The sequence below is a fragment of the Dermacentor albipictus genome, chromosome 1, assembly GCF_038994185.2.
Source record: "Dermacentor albipictus isolate Rhodes 1998 colony chromosome 1, USDA_Dalb.pri_finalv2, whole genome shotgun sequence".
NCBI classification, from domain to species: Eukaryota; Metazoa; Arthropoda; class Arachnida; order Ixodida; family Ixodidae; genus Dermacentor; species Dermacentor albipictus.
This window is the reverse complement of record NC_091821.1, coordinates 302,466,305-302,479,967: the sequence shown is the minus strand read 5'-3', so window position 1 is coordinate 302,479,967 and position 13,663 is coordinate 302,466,305. Positions and strand designations below refer to the sequence as shown.

At 48.2% G+C, this 13,663-nt stretch overlaps 1 protein-coding gene across 1 annotated transcript; it reads right to left on the bottom strand.

Annotated features, from left to right (window-relative positions):
* Nucleotides 1-386: 386 nt before the first annotated feature.
* Nucleotides 387-5,691, bottom strand: LOC139054475 (uncharacterized). Its single transcript, XM_070531486.1, has 2 exons — nt 4,379-5,691; nt 387-594 (listed from the first exon to the last, which is right to left on the bottom strand). The coding sequence occupies exons 1-2, from the start codon at nt 5,486-5,488 to the stop codon at nt 463-465; spliced, it is 1,242 nt and encodes a 413-aa protein (XP_070387587.1). The 5' UTR covers nt 5,489-5,691; the 3' UTR covers nt 387-462.
* Between the last annotated feature and the right edge of the window lie 7,972 nt (nt 5,692-13,663).

The window sequence follows — 13,663 nt, the reverse complement described above, 5'->3', positions numbered from 1 at the left end:
TTTCCTCTGCACGGCAGCGCATATCTTACGTAGCTTATTGGGAGCAGTGAAAGCAACATTAACATCATATTGTAACGATGTTAATAAAACAACGATATTTATTAAGGGTGAACTTGTGCCCACAAGTAAACGTCACTGCGGTCGTGAGGAAATCCCCGGCAGTCGCATTCTCATAACTGGCCTCGAACCGTCTTCCTCTTTCTCCTCCCGTGACACCTCGTGCGCGTGGCGCATGCGAGCCGGTGTTGTGTCATTACCACAAGCCCGGATTCCGAATCTGCAAGATGCAGAATTTATCCTGCGAGCGCCCAAATTCTCCCTTGACAAGTCAAGATGCTGAGCCGTCAGGCAGCGGTGTCCTGCGGAGAAGCATCGGCGGGCAGACAGACAGACAGAAAAACTTTATTCATAGCATGTGAGTTTGGACTCTTCTGGGTCCCTGGACCACCGCACGGTCCCGCACTACGTCGAAACGTTCATGCTCCTTTTGCTCATGACGTCGGCAGCCCGAGCCACCGCAGTAACCTGCGATGTCGGGTCCGTAGACGAGAGCAGTACCTCCCAGTCCTCCCAGCTTGAGATGGCGGGCTGTCCCTGCGGGGGAGGATCGGCAGGGCAGCCAAAAAGGATGTGGGAGAGTGTGGCGTGAGGGTCTCCGCATAGGGAGCATGTAGGGGAGGTGCCACAGTAGTGGGATAGCAGCTGAGGGGATGGGAGAGAGCGGGTCTGGAGGCGTCTCCAGAGGATCTGTTGGGAGTGCGTCAGGGAGGAGTGGGGAGGAGGGTAAGACCGACGGTCCAAACGGGGTATTTGCGTGAGCTCCGCAAAGCTGTGTACCCGCTCCCTCGAGAAACCCGGATCGAGGCTGTCCTGAGCCCGGCAAATTAAACCTCGGGCCAATTTATCGGCAGCCTCGTTTCCGGGGTTCCCAGAGTGAGCCGGCACCCACCGGAGCTCAACCCTACGTGGTAAATTCTGGGTGGGGATGTTCAACAAGTTCCAGGCAGGGTTGTGAATTCTGCCTCTGGCAAAGTTGGACAAAGCAGTCTTTGAATCGCTAAAGATGTATTCAGCATCCGAAAGGGCAAGGGCTAAGGCGATGGCGGTCTCCTCTGCTTCCTCAGGTGTAGAGCCCGAGGGAAGATGGTGAGTTAGGGGTCGGGGTAAGGTTGGGTTGTAAGCAACTGCTACAGCTTCATGCGTTGTACATGCGGCGTCCACCCAGATGGCTTTCTCGACCTGTCCGTAATACTTGTGGAGGGCATTTGCGCGAGCTATGCGGCGAGAGATGTGATATTGGGGATGGACGTTTCGAGGAAGGGGTTTCACTACAAGGGGTGTATGAATGTGTCGAGGAATGGCCATAAGGGTTGACTGATTAGCGGGTATGTTGATGCGAAGGGAGGCGAGGATATGGCGGCCAGTGGCGCTCGCGGCAAGTCTTAAATACTGCGTCTGAAGGTGTGCCTCAACTAGTTCAGGAAGCGTGTTATGCATGCCTAGTGCAAGGAGTTTGGCTGTGCTAGTACTGCGAGGCAGGTTGAGGGCTGCCTTAGTTGCAAGGCGGATCATGGCGTTCACGCGCTCGGTTTCCGTGCAGTTCAGCTTGAGATATGGAGTGGCGTACAGAATGCGGCTAAGCGTAAAAGCATGAACAACTTTCATGTTGTCTGCTTCGTCTAAACCCTTGTGCAGGGAAGATACGCGGCGTAGAAGCTGCAACACTGATTGCGTGGAGGCCTTGAGTGTTTTAAGGGTACGGTCATTGCGTCCGGAATCCTGCAGGTAGAGACCAAGGATGCGCAGGGTGGGAGTGATGGGGATAGGGGATCCTTGTAAAGTGATTTGGATGGGTGAGTTGGCGGCAGATTTTGGTCTAATTAGGAGGAGCGCGGACTTAGAGGGGGAACATTCGAGTCCGATAGATGATACGTGAGCGGAGATCGTGTCGACTGCTAATTGTAGAGTTTCCTCAATTTCCCCGTCTGAGCCATGAGTGGTCCATGCGGTAATATCATCAGCGTACAGAGTATGTTTTAGGTGTGGGATGAGATTGAGCTTCTGGGCTAAAGGGATGAGAGCAATGTTAAATAAAAGGGGGGAGAGGACCGCGCCTTGCGGGGTTCCAAATTCACCGAGCGTATAAGAGGGTGTGCTGAGCTGATCAATGTGCAAGGAGGCAGTGCGGCCAGAGAGGAAGGCGCGAACGTAGTTGTAGGTCTTAGGGCCTACCTGTAGTTCCTGCAGTTCCCGTAAGATGGCGGCGTGTCGAATTCTGTCAAATGCCTTAATGAGGTCAACCGCCAGGATGGCTTTAGTAAGATGGGGGATGGTATCATCAAGCACATCGTGCGTAATTTGAAGTAGGGCATCCTGCGCAGATAGATGTGCGCGAAAGCCGACCATACTGTGGGGGAAAAAGTGATTTTCTTCCATGTACATTGTCAGTCGGGCGAGGATTATGTGCTCAAAGGTCTTGCCGAGACAAGATGTAAGAGAAATGGGGCGGATGTTCTCGAGGGTGATGGGCTTGTGGGGTTTTGGGATAAATATAATTTTTCCATGCTTCCAGGAGGCAGGGAGGGTACCTGCCTCCCAGCACTCGTTAAAGTAGGTAACGAGGTGAGATATGGAGGCATCATCAAGATTTCGGATGGCAGCATTCGTAATTTGATCTTCCCCGGGTGTGGTATTGCGCAATTTCAATAGGGCTGCACGAAATTCAGATTCTGTAATAGGAGCGTCAAGCTGTGGTTGGGGTGAGCCCGTGTACTCGGGATGTTTGCAAGGAGGACCTGGGGTGGTATAGGTGCGTTTCACCTGCGCGAGGAAGGCGTCGGTGTCCTGCCGATGATTATGAGTGAGGCGGCGAATGCTAAGACGCGTCTGTGTTTTAGATTGCGTGGGATCGAGCATATGGCGTAACAGGTGCCAAGCGCGGGTTGTGGAGAGATTGCCTCGGAGGCCGTCACAAACCTGAGCCCAGTTAGCTTTGCAAAGAGTGGCACTATGGTGTTCTATTTGGGATTGAAGCTGGGTGAGTTTGAGTTTTAGTTTCCTGTTGTGCTTTTGAGTTCTCCACCTTCGCGTTATGTTCTCTTGAGCTTCAAGAAGGTGGGCGAGCTTACTGTCGATAACGGGGGTGTCTGGGGTAGTATCGAGCGTTTGGGTATGTTGGCGAATGTCTTTCTGTAACTGAGTAGTCCAGGTGTCTAGGTCGAAGGGGCCCTGTGCTGGCTGCGCTTGCCTAAATTTACGGAGCTGATCCCAATTAGTGTGCCTAGCGGTAAATTTGCGCTGAGGTCGGCGATAGTTCACCGCTATGCGAATCAGGTGGTGGTCGCTGCCTAGTGTGGCTTGCGTTCTTTCCCACTGTAGGTGAGCCAAGTTTCTACCAAGCGTGAGGTCTGGGCTAGTATCGGCAGTAACACTGTTACCAACCCGCGTAGGTAGGCTAAAATCATTAAAGATGGTCAGGTGAAGTAATAGCGTATTATTGTATAAAACTGTGCCTCTGTGGTTGGTGCGTCGATAGCCCCAGTCCACGTGAGCGCAGTTAAAGTCACCGGCAATCAGTAGGGGGTTTGATCCGGCCATTTGGGTTACGGATTTGAGGAGTGGAACAAGTAGGTGAATCGGCTGTCGTGGGAGAAGATAGCAGTTAAGCATGAACAGGGGAGATTGTGCAGGGGTGGGGGGTAAAATTTCGATGAAGGTGTGAGCAATAGGGGAGCTAACGTCGTGCTCCGCGTAATGCAAGGTGTTACAGACGTATGTAACCACCCGAGGAAGATCAGTGGAGTCAGAGGGGATAACAGCGTATCCTGGCAGTTGCCTGCAAACGTTGGCATCCTGGATAGCGATAATGTCTGGTGGGGACAAAGAGTTGGCGATAATCTGCTGCAGAGGGTCGCGCTTTCGCCGAAAGCCCCTGCAATTCCATTGAATAATTTGTAAGGAATTATGGTGCCTCGGAGGAGCCATGTTGAAGGGTGGCGGGGCGAAGGAGGAGTGCAGAAGGTGGGACTGCGGGAGGAGAGGCCGCTGAGAGGCCAGATATAAGGTTAGCTAAACGCTCCTCAACCTTGGCCATGATGCTAGATATGACCCTATCTATTATACCGGTAATGGTAGCTTCAATCATAGTCTGGCACTGTGCAGTGACCTGCGCAGTAATGCGCTCTGTGAACTTGGATTCTAGGTTTTGGGCGAGGTCCTGAAATTTGGCTTCCAGGTCTATAGGTTGGACTGGGCTCTCATCAGGCCTCCTCTTTTTCTGAGGAGGTTGGTCGGACGGGTTGGATGAGGAAGATGGGGATGGTGGAGTGGGGGGTAGAGCAGGGGTGGAGGTAGAGAGGTCTGCCTTGAGCTGCCTTACCTCATCCCGCAGAGCCTTCACGTCCGAGTCCTGGGAGGTCATGATATTCGTCTTGGCAACCTTGGAAGCCCATGTAGAGGTAGACGGGAGGGTCGTGTTAAGCGGGGGAAAGTCCTTCTTGGTAGGGAACTTCGACTTCTGGGGCGGTGGGCTATGTCGTTTGGTGGCGGAATTTCTTGCCTTGCACGAGCCGGTGCCCGTGAGGTGCTGCCCCCCACAGAGAATGCAGATCGGGATGCAGGAGGGAACATCTTGCGGCTCATGCTTGTCCCCGCACCGCGGGCAGAGACCACTCTTGGGGTGGGGGCACACGTCGTGTCTGTGGCCCGGTCGACGACAGTTTGTGCACGCGTCTGGACTTCCCTTGTACGTCGTGCATCTATGCACTACACTCATGTAGCGTATGGTGTGAGGGACTGGGCCATGCGCAAATGTGATCAATATGGAGAGGGTCCTACCCATTCTGCGGGCTGCGATGATATCAGCTTCCGGGTTGCGAGTCTGGAGGTCTTGTAGCATCTCTTCGGGTGTTTCCGCCCAGTAGGCTTGCGAGATGACTCCGCGCGCAGCAGCGGGCGGCGGTGCGATGTAGGCGGCGATGGGGTAACTGGTTTCTTGAAGGACCACTTCCTTGAGTTGGACGAGGTGAAGGGCCGTTGACTCGAGAGGTGTAGCGACCGTGAAGGTGTTATTCGTCGGGTGAATCCGGAGGTGAAACTCTCCTAGGTCCCGGTCAGCGGCGGTGACTCGCAGAGCTTTCATGAGTGGCTGCGCCATGGCTCCGTTCAAAGCGAGGCCTCCTCTTGGTCGGAAGACTACCCTTATAGTGCCGGGAGGGAGTGAAGCAAGTTGCTTACTTCGCAATGCGATTGCGTGCGTCACGCGCAGCTGTTGTTGTTGAGCACGGTATGTCGGCTTGAAGGTCGCAGGGGCAGTGTCGGCCGGAGCACCGACGGCGGGCGCGGCAGGCTTGTCTCGAACAGGGGCTGCATGAGGGGGCACAACCAGCGTTTCCGGGCTTGGTTTGCCTCCCTTGTACGCGCGGAGTATCGTGGTCCACTCACTGGGTCTGAACGTTGTCGGGTCGAGGTCTTCGCCCTGCACCTCCATGGCTGTTGGGGGTGGGTGCGCTACCAGTGATTAGCGAGGCAAAACCAAGTGCGGCGGCTGGCCAGGAGCAGACTTTCCGACATCGATGTGGTCCAAAAAAGTTCGGATGTAGGTTTAGCGGTCGGCAGCGGCGCAAACTGAGGGGATTCGTGCGTATTCCGTGGTGACTCTCGGCGGGCAGCATGTTCAAACGTGTCAGCAAGTGCCAGACAGCCCGGCGCCGCACCTCCTTTTGCCTGGAGGTCACCGCGCGCGCGAACTTTGAACCGTGTGGCCAGCGCGGTCGCTGGTTGGACCTCTCGGACGACCGTCGTGTGCTGACTTTGTATTGGGCCGTTTGAGTGACAATGGTTCTCGGGGAGTATAAAGCCGCGAGGCGGTCGCCTCGAAAACCGGATCCGCCGACCCACCGGGAGCACAGTGCCGCTCTCGACTGGGGTTTTCGCCGGACGTCGCCGTGCGGGAACAGTCGCGTTTGCTGTGAGATCTCGGCCCCAGTGCCGACCCGTTCATGTCCTGTGTATAAAGTCCCTTTCGTTATTCTCATCGACGCCTGGCTCGGAGTCTTCGCTACCAACGCTATGTCACGAAACGGGTGACGAGCGCTACGGGACCACAAAGTCGTAATCGGGGTGCAAAGTCGTAACACCGGGTCCAACTGGCTGCCCGTGCCACGATAGAAACTTCATTGAAATGGAAAAGATTTGAGGGAGGGGTGGTCGGAGCCTCTCACTCGAGGGCCCCACTGGCCTCTGCCGCCTGCCTGACGTGGCTAATTGAGGACTTTCGTCCTGCCAGGTCGGAGCGGGCGAGCTGTGCCTGCCACTGCTCCATTGTGTTACTGGTATTTGGCCTATGAGGGTGCTTAGTGCACTCCCAGGGGCCAGGTAATATGTATTAGGGTAGGTATGCCACCGCACCAAGGACAGTTAGTTGGCCCTATAACGAGTGGGATACATGGCATTTAGAATTTTTAAATGGGGGAATACCCCGGTCTGTATTTTACGCCAATCGGCGGCCTCTTCCCCGCTAAGTTGTGGGTGAGGCCCGCCCGTGCCACGAAGATCGCTGCCTGTTGCTGAACAACACCACGGTACGGCGTGCACAGTGTCCAATACAAAGGACACTTAACTAGAATGTCACCAAGTTTGTCTCGGCATTACCTACTTGCAACGTTTTTAAGCCTGCGCGATACTGAATGAATGTACGGAATAGCCACTACTACTTTTTCTTTTTTTTTTGCTATTACTGCTTTCTATAATCACGTCCGTGCCCCTCGAAACCGACTTCTTTAGGCGTTCAGCCACAGTGACCACTGTTACGCTATTGGATAACCTGCTTCTAATAGGCTCCGGACCTGTGCATTAAACTGGCGCTCATTTTGTGCATGCAGAATCTGCTGAGAGAAGACTTAAAGCACGACATGGGAATTCCGTTTTTTACTACTTTGGAATGCTTGGATTGAAAGTTTAACAACACCCGCCGTGGTTGCTCAGTGGCTATGGTGTTAGGCTGCTGAGCACGAGGTCGCGGGATCGAATCCCGGCCACGGCGGCCGCATTTCGATGGGGGCGAAATGCGAAAACACCCGTGTACTTAGATTTAGGTGCACGTTAAAGAACCCCAGGTGGTCGAAATTTCCGGAGCCCCCCACTACGGCGTGCCTCATAATCAGAAAGTGGTTTTGGCACGTAAAACCCCATATATTATTATTATTAAAGTTTAACAACGGCTTCGAAGATCTTGGGGAGTACTGCCAACAAACGTGATTTTGTTCGAAGACCAAGGAAATGTCTAGAATCTGAATTATGCGTCGCTGAGGAAATTCCTTGGTAAACTTTAATCCTCCTCCATAAAGTTTAAATTGCTCACTTACTGAGGCAGCAGCGGAATCGATTTTTTCCCTATTGGAGAAAGTCAGGTAATCATCAACGTAACGAAATATCTTGATAACGCAATCACCTAAGGCTTTCTCTAAGCAGCTGTCAACCTTACTCAGGTAAATATCGCTAAGAATAGGGGCAACTTTTGAGCCAATACAAATGTCTGATTTCTGCAGAGAAACCACATCTCTCCACCCTGTTAGCGTCTACTTTAAGTACATATAGAGAATTTTTAGAAAAACTCCCGTGGAAACACCGCATCGGTCAATAAAAGCCGACTCGTGCACTTGTTCTGTGATGCACTCGTTTACGGAATTTAGCAACCCGTCATGCGGCGAGGAGCAATACAGGTCTTCGATATCCATACTAAAGTTGTACAATGACCAGGATTTTCCTCTCTCAAATACTGAACTATTGCCTGAGAATTACGCAAGCAAAAGGGGTCTGAAAGAACTAGTGAAGCTAAGCAGTTCTGTCGGTAACTAGCGACACAGAGCTGCCACGTCCCTTTCTCTGATACTATAGCACGAAAAGGAATTTCTTGTTTATGTGTCTTGCCCGAGAAAAGCAGTTCTAAGGTGAGGGATTTTGCTTTCTTCACATTAGAGACAACCCCATCAAGATTATGTCTTGACAGGAGGTCAACCACACGTTGCTTAACTGCCGAGGGCTTGAGTTTTACTGGCTCTAAGTTCTTTTATATGGCCGAAATCGGCTTTTCTGAAAACATATCTTATCTGGCATAATTACGAAATAACCTTCCTTGTCAGATATTACTGGTCTAAGTTTATGCTCCACAGGTAATTAACTAATGGTCGGACAGGGTCAGACTTCTTAAAACGAGAATTTGATTGTTTAATGCTTGCAATGCAATTTGAAATACAGCGCGAGCGTTCTTCTTCCGGGACAAACCTGGTTATGCAGCACGGTATGCATAAAACGTCAACGGGTTTTATGTTAGGCTTAAAACAGTGCTTAGGACCTAAAGCAAGGGTTTTTCTATGGGTATGACTTACGATGGCGTCTCCAAGAACCAGTACGTTATTTGACGGTGAATTATTAGAAGGCTGTTTCGTCTTACTTTGCTGAAGCTCGGGACGTTTCATCCTGCACAGGAAGTCCGCGTGTTGCTCGGCTAACCTGTTCCCGTCGACCTATAGGGGCGGCTCCAATGGCACTCCTGGTGGAACCTAACTTGGCGCCATGATTCAGCGGAAAGAATAGCTCCAATCCTCCTGGCATGTCCAGTTGAAGGAAGCCGCACGTCATTTGAACTTCCAGTGGGACTACACGATTACGAGTAAACCACGACATGGTTCTAGCGCGGAAGATACATATCGCACTTAAGGAAGCGAACGAAGCAGGATTGTGCAGATAAGTAGGGGAACATGGAAAAGGGCTCAGGGTATTAGAAATGAAGCCTATAACGACAGAAAGCTGAGCTAGTTGGTAGAGTAGACCGGCACATGTACCCGACTGACATGTGGTGATACCATACCAGAGCTTGCGCAGATGAGTTTTGTGTCTTCTTTCTTTTTTTCACCTCAGTGTTCCCTTCAGTTCAGTGGCGTAGTCAGAAATTTCGTTCGGGGGGGGGGGGGGGGGGGGCTGACGTTGGAGTTCGGCCTCTTCACAGAATTTGTCTAGGGATCAAATACATGAACAATAACTGCATTGCCATCGCCAAAGATGCTGCAAACGAATTCTTGGACGCTACGTACTCTCAAGGCAAGTAATATATGTATTTTTTCATAAAAGAATATATTCTTATGTCCCAAAAATTGTGCCAGAAATAACGGATACAAATGCTTCCACGTTTTTTTTTTCTGTTTAATAAGAACGAAAATAGCACACGAACTTTAGAACTATGTCAGTGCGAAATCAGCAATGCAGTGCATACCGCGGATGGGATAAATGTAAAGGCCGTGAAATTAACAAGTTGAGGACAAATATCTTAATGAAACTTTGTCATTCAAGAACCTTGTTTACATTTTTGTACATATGCAACTGCCACGGAAAATTTCAGTGACGCTGTCCTTCGTTCCAATGTGCTGCGCAAGAGCAGCTGTCACCGGTTGTGTATTGTAATTACACTGAAATTGTAGTCGCAACAGAAATCACACATAAAAAGCAGCAGTTATGCAAAATATACATTAGAAATACGAAGTACAATGGAATACACAAATGCGAAGATAAAGCTTGATAAAAAGCAAAAAAGTCTCTCTGCAAACAAAGCTCACTGCGTGTACCCACAAAACCTCGCAACAAGATATTTAAATATACTTATAATTATCCAATAAATCTAAGTAATTAAGCAAGTTAGATTAGATAATTACTTTAAATAATTAAGGCACAACACCGCTGCAGGAATGGCGCACTCACCCTTAATAATGTTTCAGGTTAGATACCTTGATTGTTTTTCCGTTCGGAGTAGCAACCATTGCCTATTCGTGGAGTTGTGCCCCACTGAGCTCTCTAACTTGTGTAAGCGTTGTAGCAGCTGTGTAGCAGTGTGCGTTAAAATAATGGCTCTGCTTCTATCTGGCGATGTCGAGACAAATCCAGGACCTTCTACCGAAGAATTGTTAACAACTGTTTTGGAAACCGTAACAAAGATTGAAAGCGGGCAGGCAGATATGCGTAGTGATTTACACGCACTCAAGCACTGGCAAGCATCTGTCAACGAGGAACTGCAACAGCTATCTTCAAGAATACGTGTTCTTGAGGTTGACACGTCATCGCTGAAAAAAAACCAAAGTGCATTGCCACTTCGCTCGCCTATTAATTCAATATCTGAGCAAATTAAGACTATTGAATCAAGATGCGATGATACGGAAAATCGGCTAAGGCGATGCAATCTCCTCTTTTTTGGCATCCCCGACGATTCCAATGAAACATGGTCAGCGTCAAAAGGCAGAGTCATTGATGTTTGTTCAAAAGAGCTTGGCGTTACAATCGAATCTTCGCAAGTCGACCGGGCGCATCGTCTTCGAAAATATCAAGTGGGTAAATGTAGACCGATTATTACTAAATTCACCTTCTTCAAGGATAAGCAACGAGTAATACAAAAAGGTTATAAGTTCAAAAATACAAATTTTGCTGTGCGCGAAGACTTTTCATTGCAAACACGAGTAGCCTGAAGAAAGTTAATAGAATTTGCCAAGTTCAAAAATGTGCCGTTTAAACTAGCCGTCGATAAACTGCGCATAGAGAATACCGTGTTCACGTACTGCGCTGACACTGACAGCGTTCTTCAGTCATCTAGATAGCAGTTTCAAAGGCCGGCAGTCTCATGTGATAGTAATCCACCTCGTAATCCAAGTGTCCATAATGATGTAGCGCAGATTTTGATATCTTTCACGAATATGCGCAGTTTACTCCCAAAACATGTCGAAGTTTACTCGCATCTAGAAAACAGCAATAATGATATTCTACTAGTCACAGAAACATGGCTCCACTCCGATATCACTGATGACGAAGTCCTACAACCATCAGTTGACTACAGCATCTATCGTAAAGACAGGGACGGAAGAAGGGGCGGCGGGGTATTGATAGCCGTAAAAAAAACATTACTGCATTTCCACTTGAAATTTCAAGCCCACTTGAAATAACCTGGGTCTGCTTTCCATCTTCGCATTCAAAGAACGTATTTGGAATATGTTATCGACCACCAGACAGTACGGAAACGTTCACGTCATATTTGTATGAAAATCTGCGAAATTACTAAGAAATTTCCTAAAGGTAACATATTTTTATTTGGTGATTTTAATTACCCAGAAATTGACTGGGCTAACCTAACGTCATCCTGCCAACACTCCAGCGATTTCATAGCGCTTGCACTAGACTTTTCTGTAGTGCAAATCATTCAGAAACCCACTCGTGGCAATAATGTTCTTGACCTCGTTTTCACATCCATCCCTGAAACAGTTGCATCGGTTTCTTTGATGCCTGGTTTTAGTGATCATCTACTCGTTAACCTCACAATAGAACTACCCTTATGCAAACGCACTACGACACCTAAGCGCATATTTAATTATAAGAAGGCTGATTTTACTGCCATCAACATAGGTTTAGAGAATTTCTACAGCTCGTTCATACGCCATTTTGTTTCCCGACCTCTTGAGGAAAACTGGAAGCTCTTTAAGGAAACACTAATGCAGCTTACACGTGCTCATATTCCACTAATTCACTTCCGGGTAAATAGTTCAAAACTATGGTATCACAGGGCGCTACGCTCACTAAAAAATAAAAAGAAACGCCTGTTCAGAATTGCCAAGCGTCAAGGAACCGCAGTGGCGTGGTTAAAACATAAACAGTCCGAAAAAGATTATTGCTGTAACATTCGTAGCGCTAAGCACAAATTCTTTTCACATGACCTCCAATCCATGATGCAAAATAACCCTAAAAAATTCTGGGCAGTGATTTCCCCTCGAAAAGACTCGAGCCGAATTTCACTCCAAGCACCTGGAGCACCTATTTCCGAAGAATCCTCAGTTGCTTTTAATAATTTTTTTATCTCGATGTTTACACGCGAGGATTACTCTACCATTCCCGCAATTGCAGACGTAAACTACAGGTATATGGCACCAATAAAGATTGATGCCGCCGGCATCTCATCCCTAATTAAAGAACTAAGGGTCTCTACCGCAGCTGGCGTTGATGGTATAAATAATAAAATTTTAAAGCATACGTCCACATATACAGCCCCCATTCTATCACGTATTTTTGAGCAATCCTTTTCCACAGGGGAACTACAACGTGACTGGAAAATCGGGAAAATCATTCCCATCTTTAAATCGGGCGATAAAAGTCAGATAAGTAATTACCGACCCATATCGTTAACAAGCATTCCATGTAAATTACTAGAGCATGTGATAGCATCTAATATTGTGCAGCACTTAGAAGCTAACAAATTCTTCTATCCAAAGCAACAAGGATTTAGGAAAGGGCTTTCCTGTGAGACTCAACTAATCGAATTCACTAACGAGCTATTCATATACATAGACAATGGTTTCCAGATTGATAGTATCTTTATTGACTTTGCCAAAGCCTTTGATCGCGTTCCCCACTCTAGATTGATAGCCAAACTATCATCATTACATTTAGACAGCCTTACAATATCGTGGATAAGGAACTTCCTCACATCCCGCAAACAGTTTACGTTTACTGACAATCATTCTTCTTCCTTGGCCGATGTGTCATCTGGTGTACCTCAAGGTAGCGTGCTGGGTCCGCTATTGTTTCTCATCTACATAAATGATTTGCCATCGAAAATAACGTCACCAATCAGATTATTTGCTGACGATTGCGTAGTTTATCGCCAAATTAAGACACCCGACGATCACATCGCTCTTCAAAAAGATCTAGATAAGATTACAAGCTGGTGCAAGCTATGGCAAATGTCACTAAATACAGAAAAATGCAAATTAATGACTGTCAGCCGAAAGAAAACTAACTCTCTTTACACTTACTCGCTTAACAACAGTGCTGTCACTGTCACCCCCTTGTACAAATATCTCGGTATTCATATTACAACAAACTTATCATGGAAGGCGCATATAAAACATGTTACAGCAAAAGCATCCAGCACACTTGGTTACCTAAAACGAAACCTACGTGAAGCCCCTTCAGCCACTCGTGAAATAGCATACAGAACCTTTGTTCGTCCACAGCTCGAATTCGCATCCGCCATCTGGTCGCCACATCAGGAATATTGAATAAATTCTCTCGAATCTGTTCAAAACCGTGCCGCGTGTTTCATCGCGGAAGATTGCAGCAGGCATATTTCTAGCGTGACTGCTACGAAGAAATCACTCCCATCTCTTGAATCGAGAAGGACGATAGCTCTGCTCTGCTTACTGCACAAAATCACTCACAGTCAACACGCACCTACATTACCCCTTTCCCGCCCATTTCGCACATCTCGCCGCTTATATAACGCACACAGTTTCACACGTGTTTTCGGCCACACAAATGCATTTAACAAATCTGCATTACCTCTGGCAATAGCAGCTTGGAACGATCTTCCAAGCCACATTGTTGAAAATAATAATCTGGACACGTTTAGAAAAACATAAAAAAAATTGATTCCGTAGTTATGCGCACACGTTTCATTTGTACCATGTGACTTGACTGTCATTCTCTATCCTTGCAAGCAGTTTATAAATATACATGCATTTGCAGTTCTTTGCAGCAATTCGATGAGCCATGCGCGTTTATGATCGTCCGGAGTGTTGTTGTTCTTCGTTTGCTTGATGTTGTTCGGCGTCATTCGATTCAATTTTCTTTTTTT

What these genes read in the sequence shown, in the direction of transcription:
- LOC139054475 (XM_070531486.1), bottom strand. Translation starts at nt 5,488, where the DNA reads ATGGAGGTGCAGGGCGAAGACCTCGACCCGACAACGTTCAGACCCAGT. An exon ending in TGAAGGCTCTGCGGGATGAG is followed by an intron (nt 595 to 4,378) that starts GTAAGGCAGCTC and finishes CCTCCCCCGCAG; the next exon opens with GGACAGCCCGCCATCTCAAG.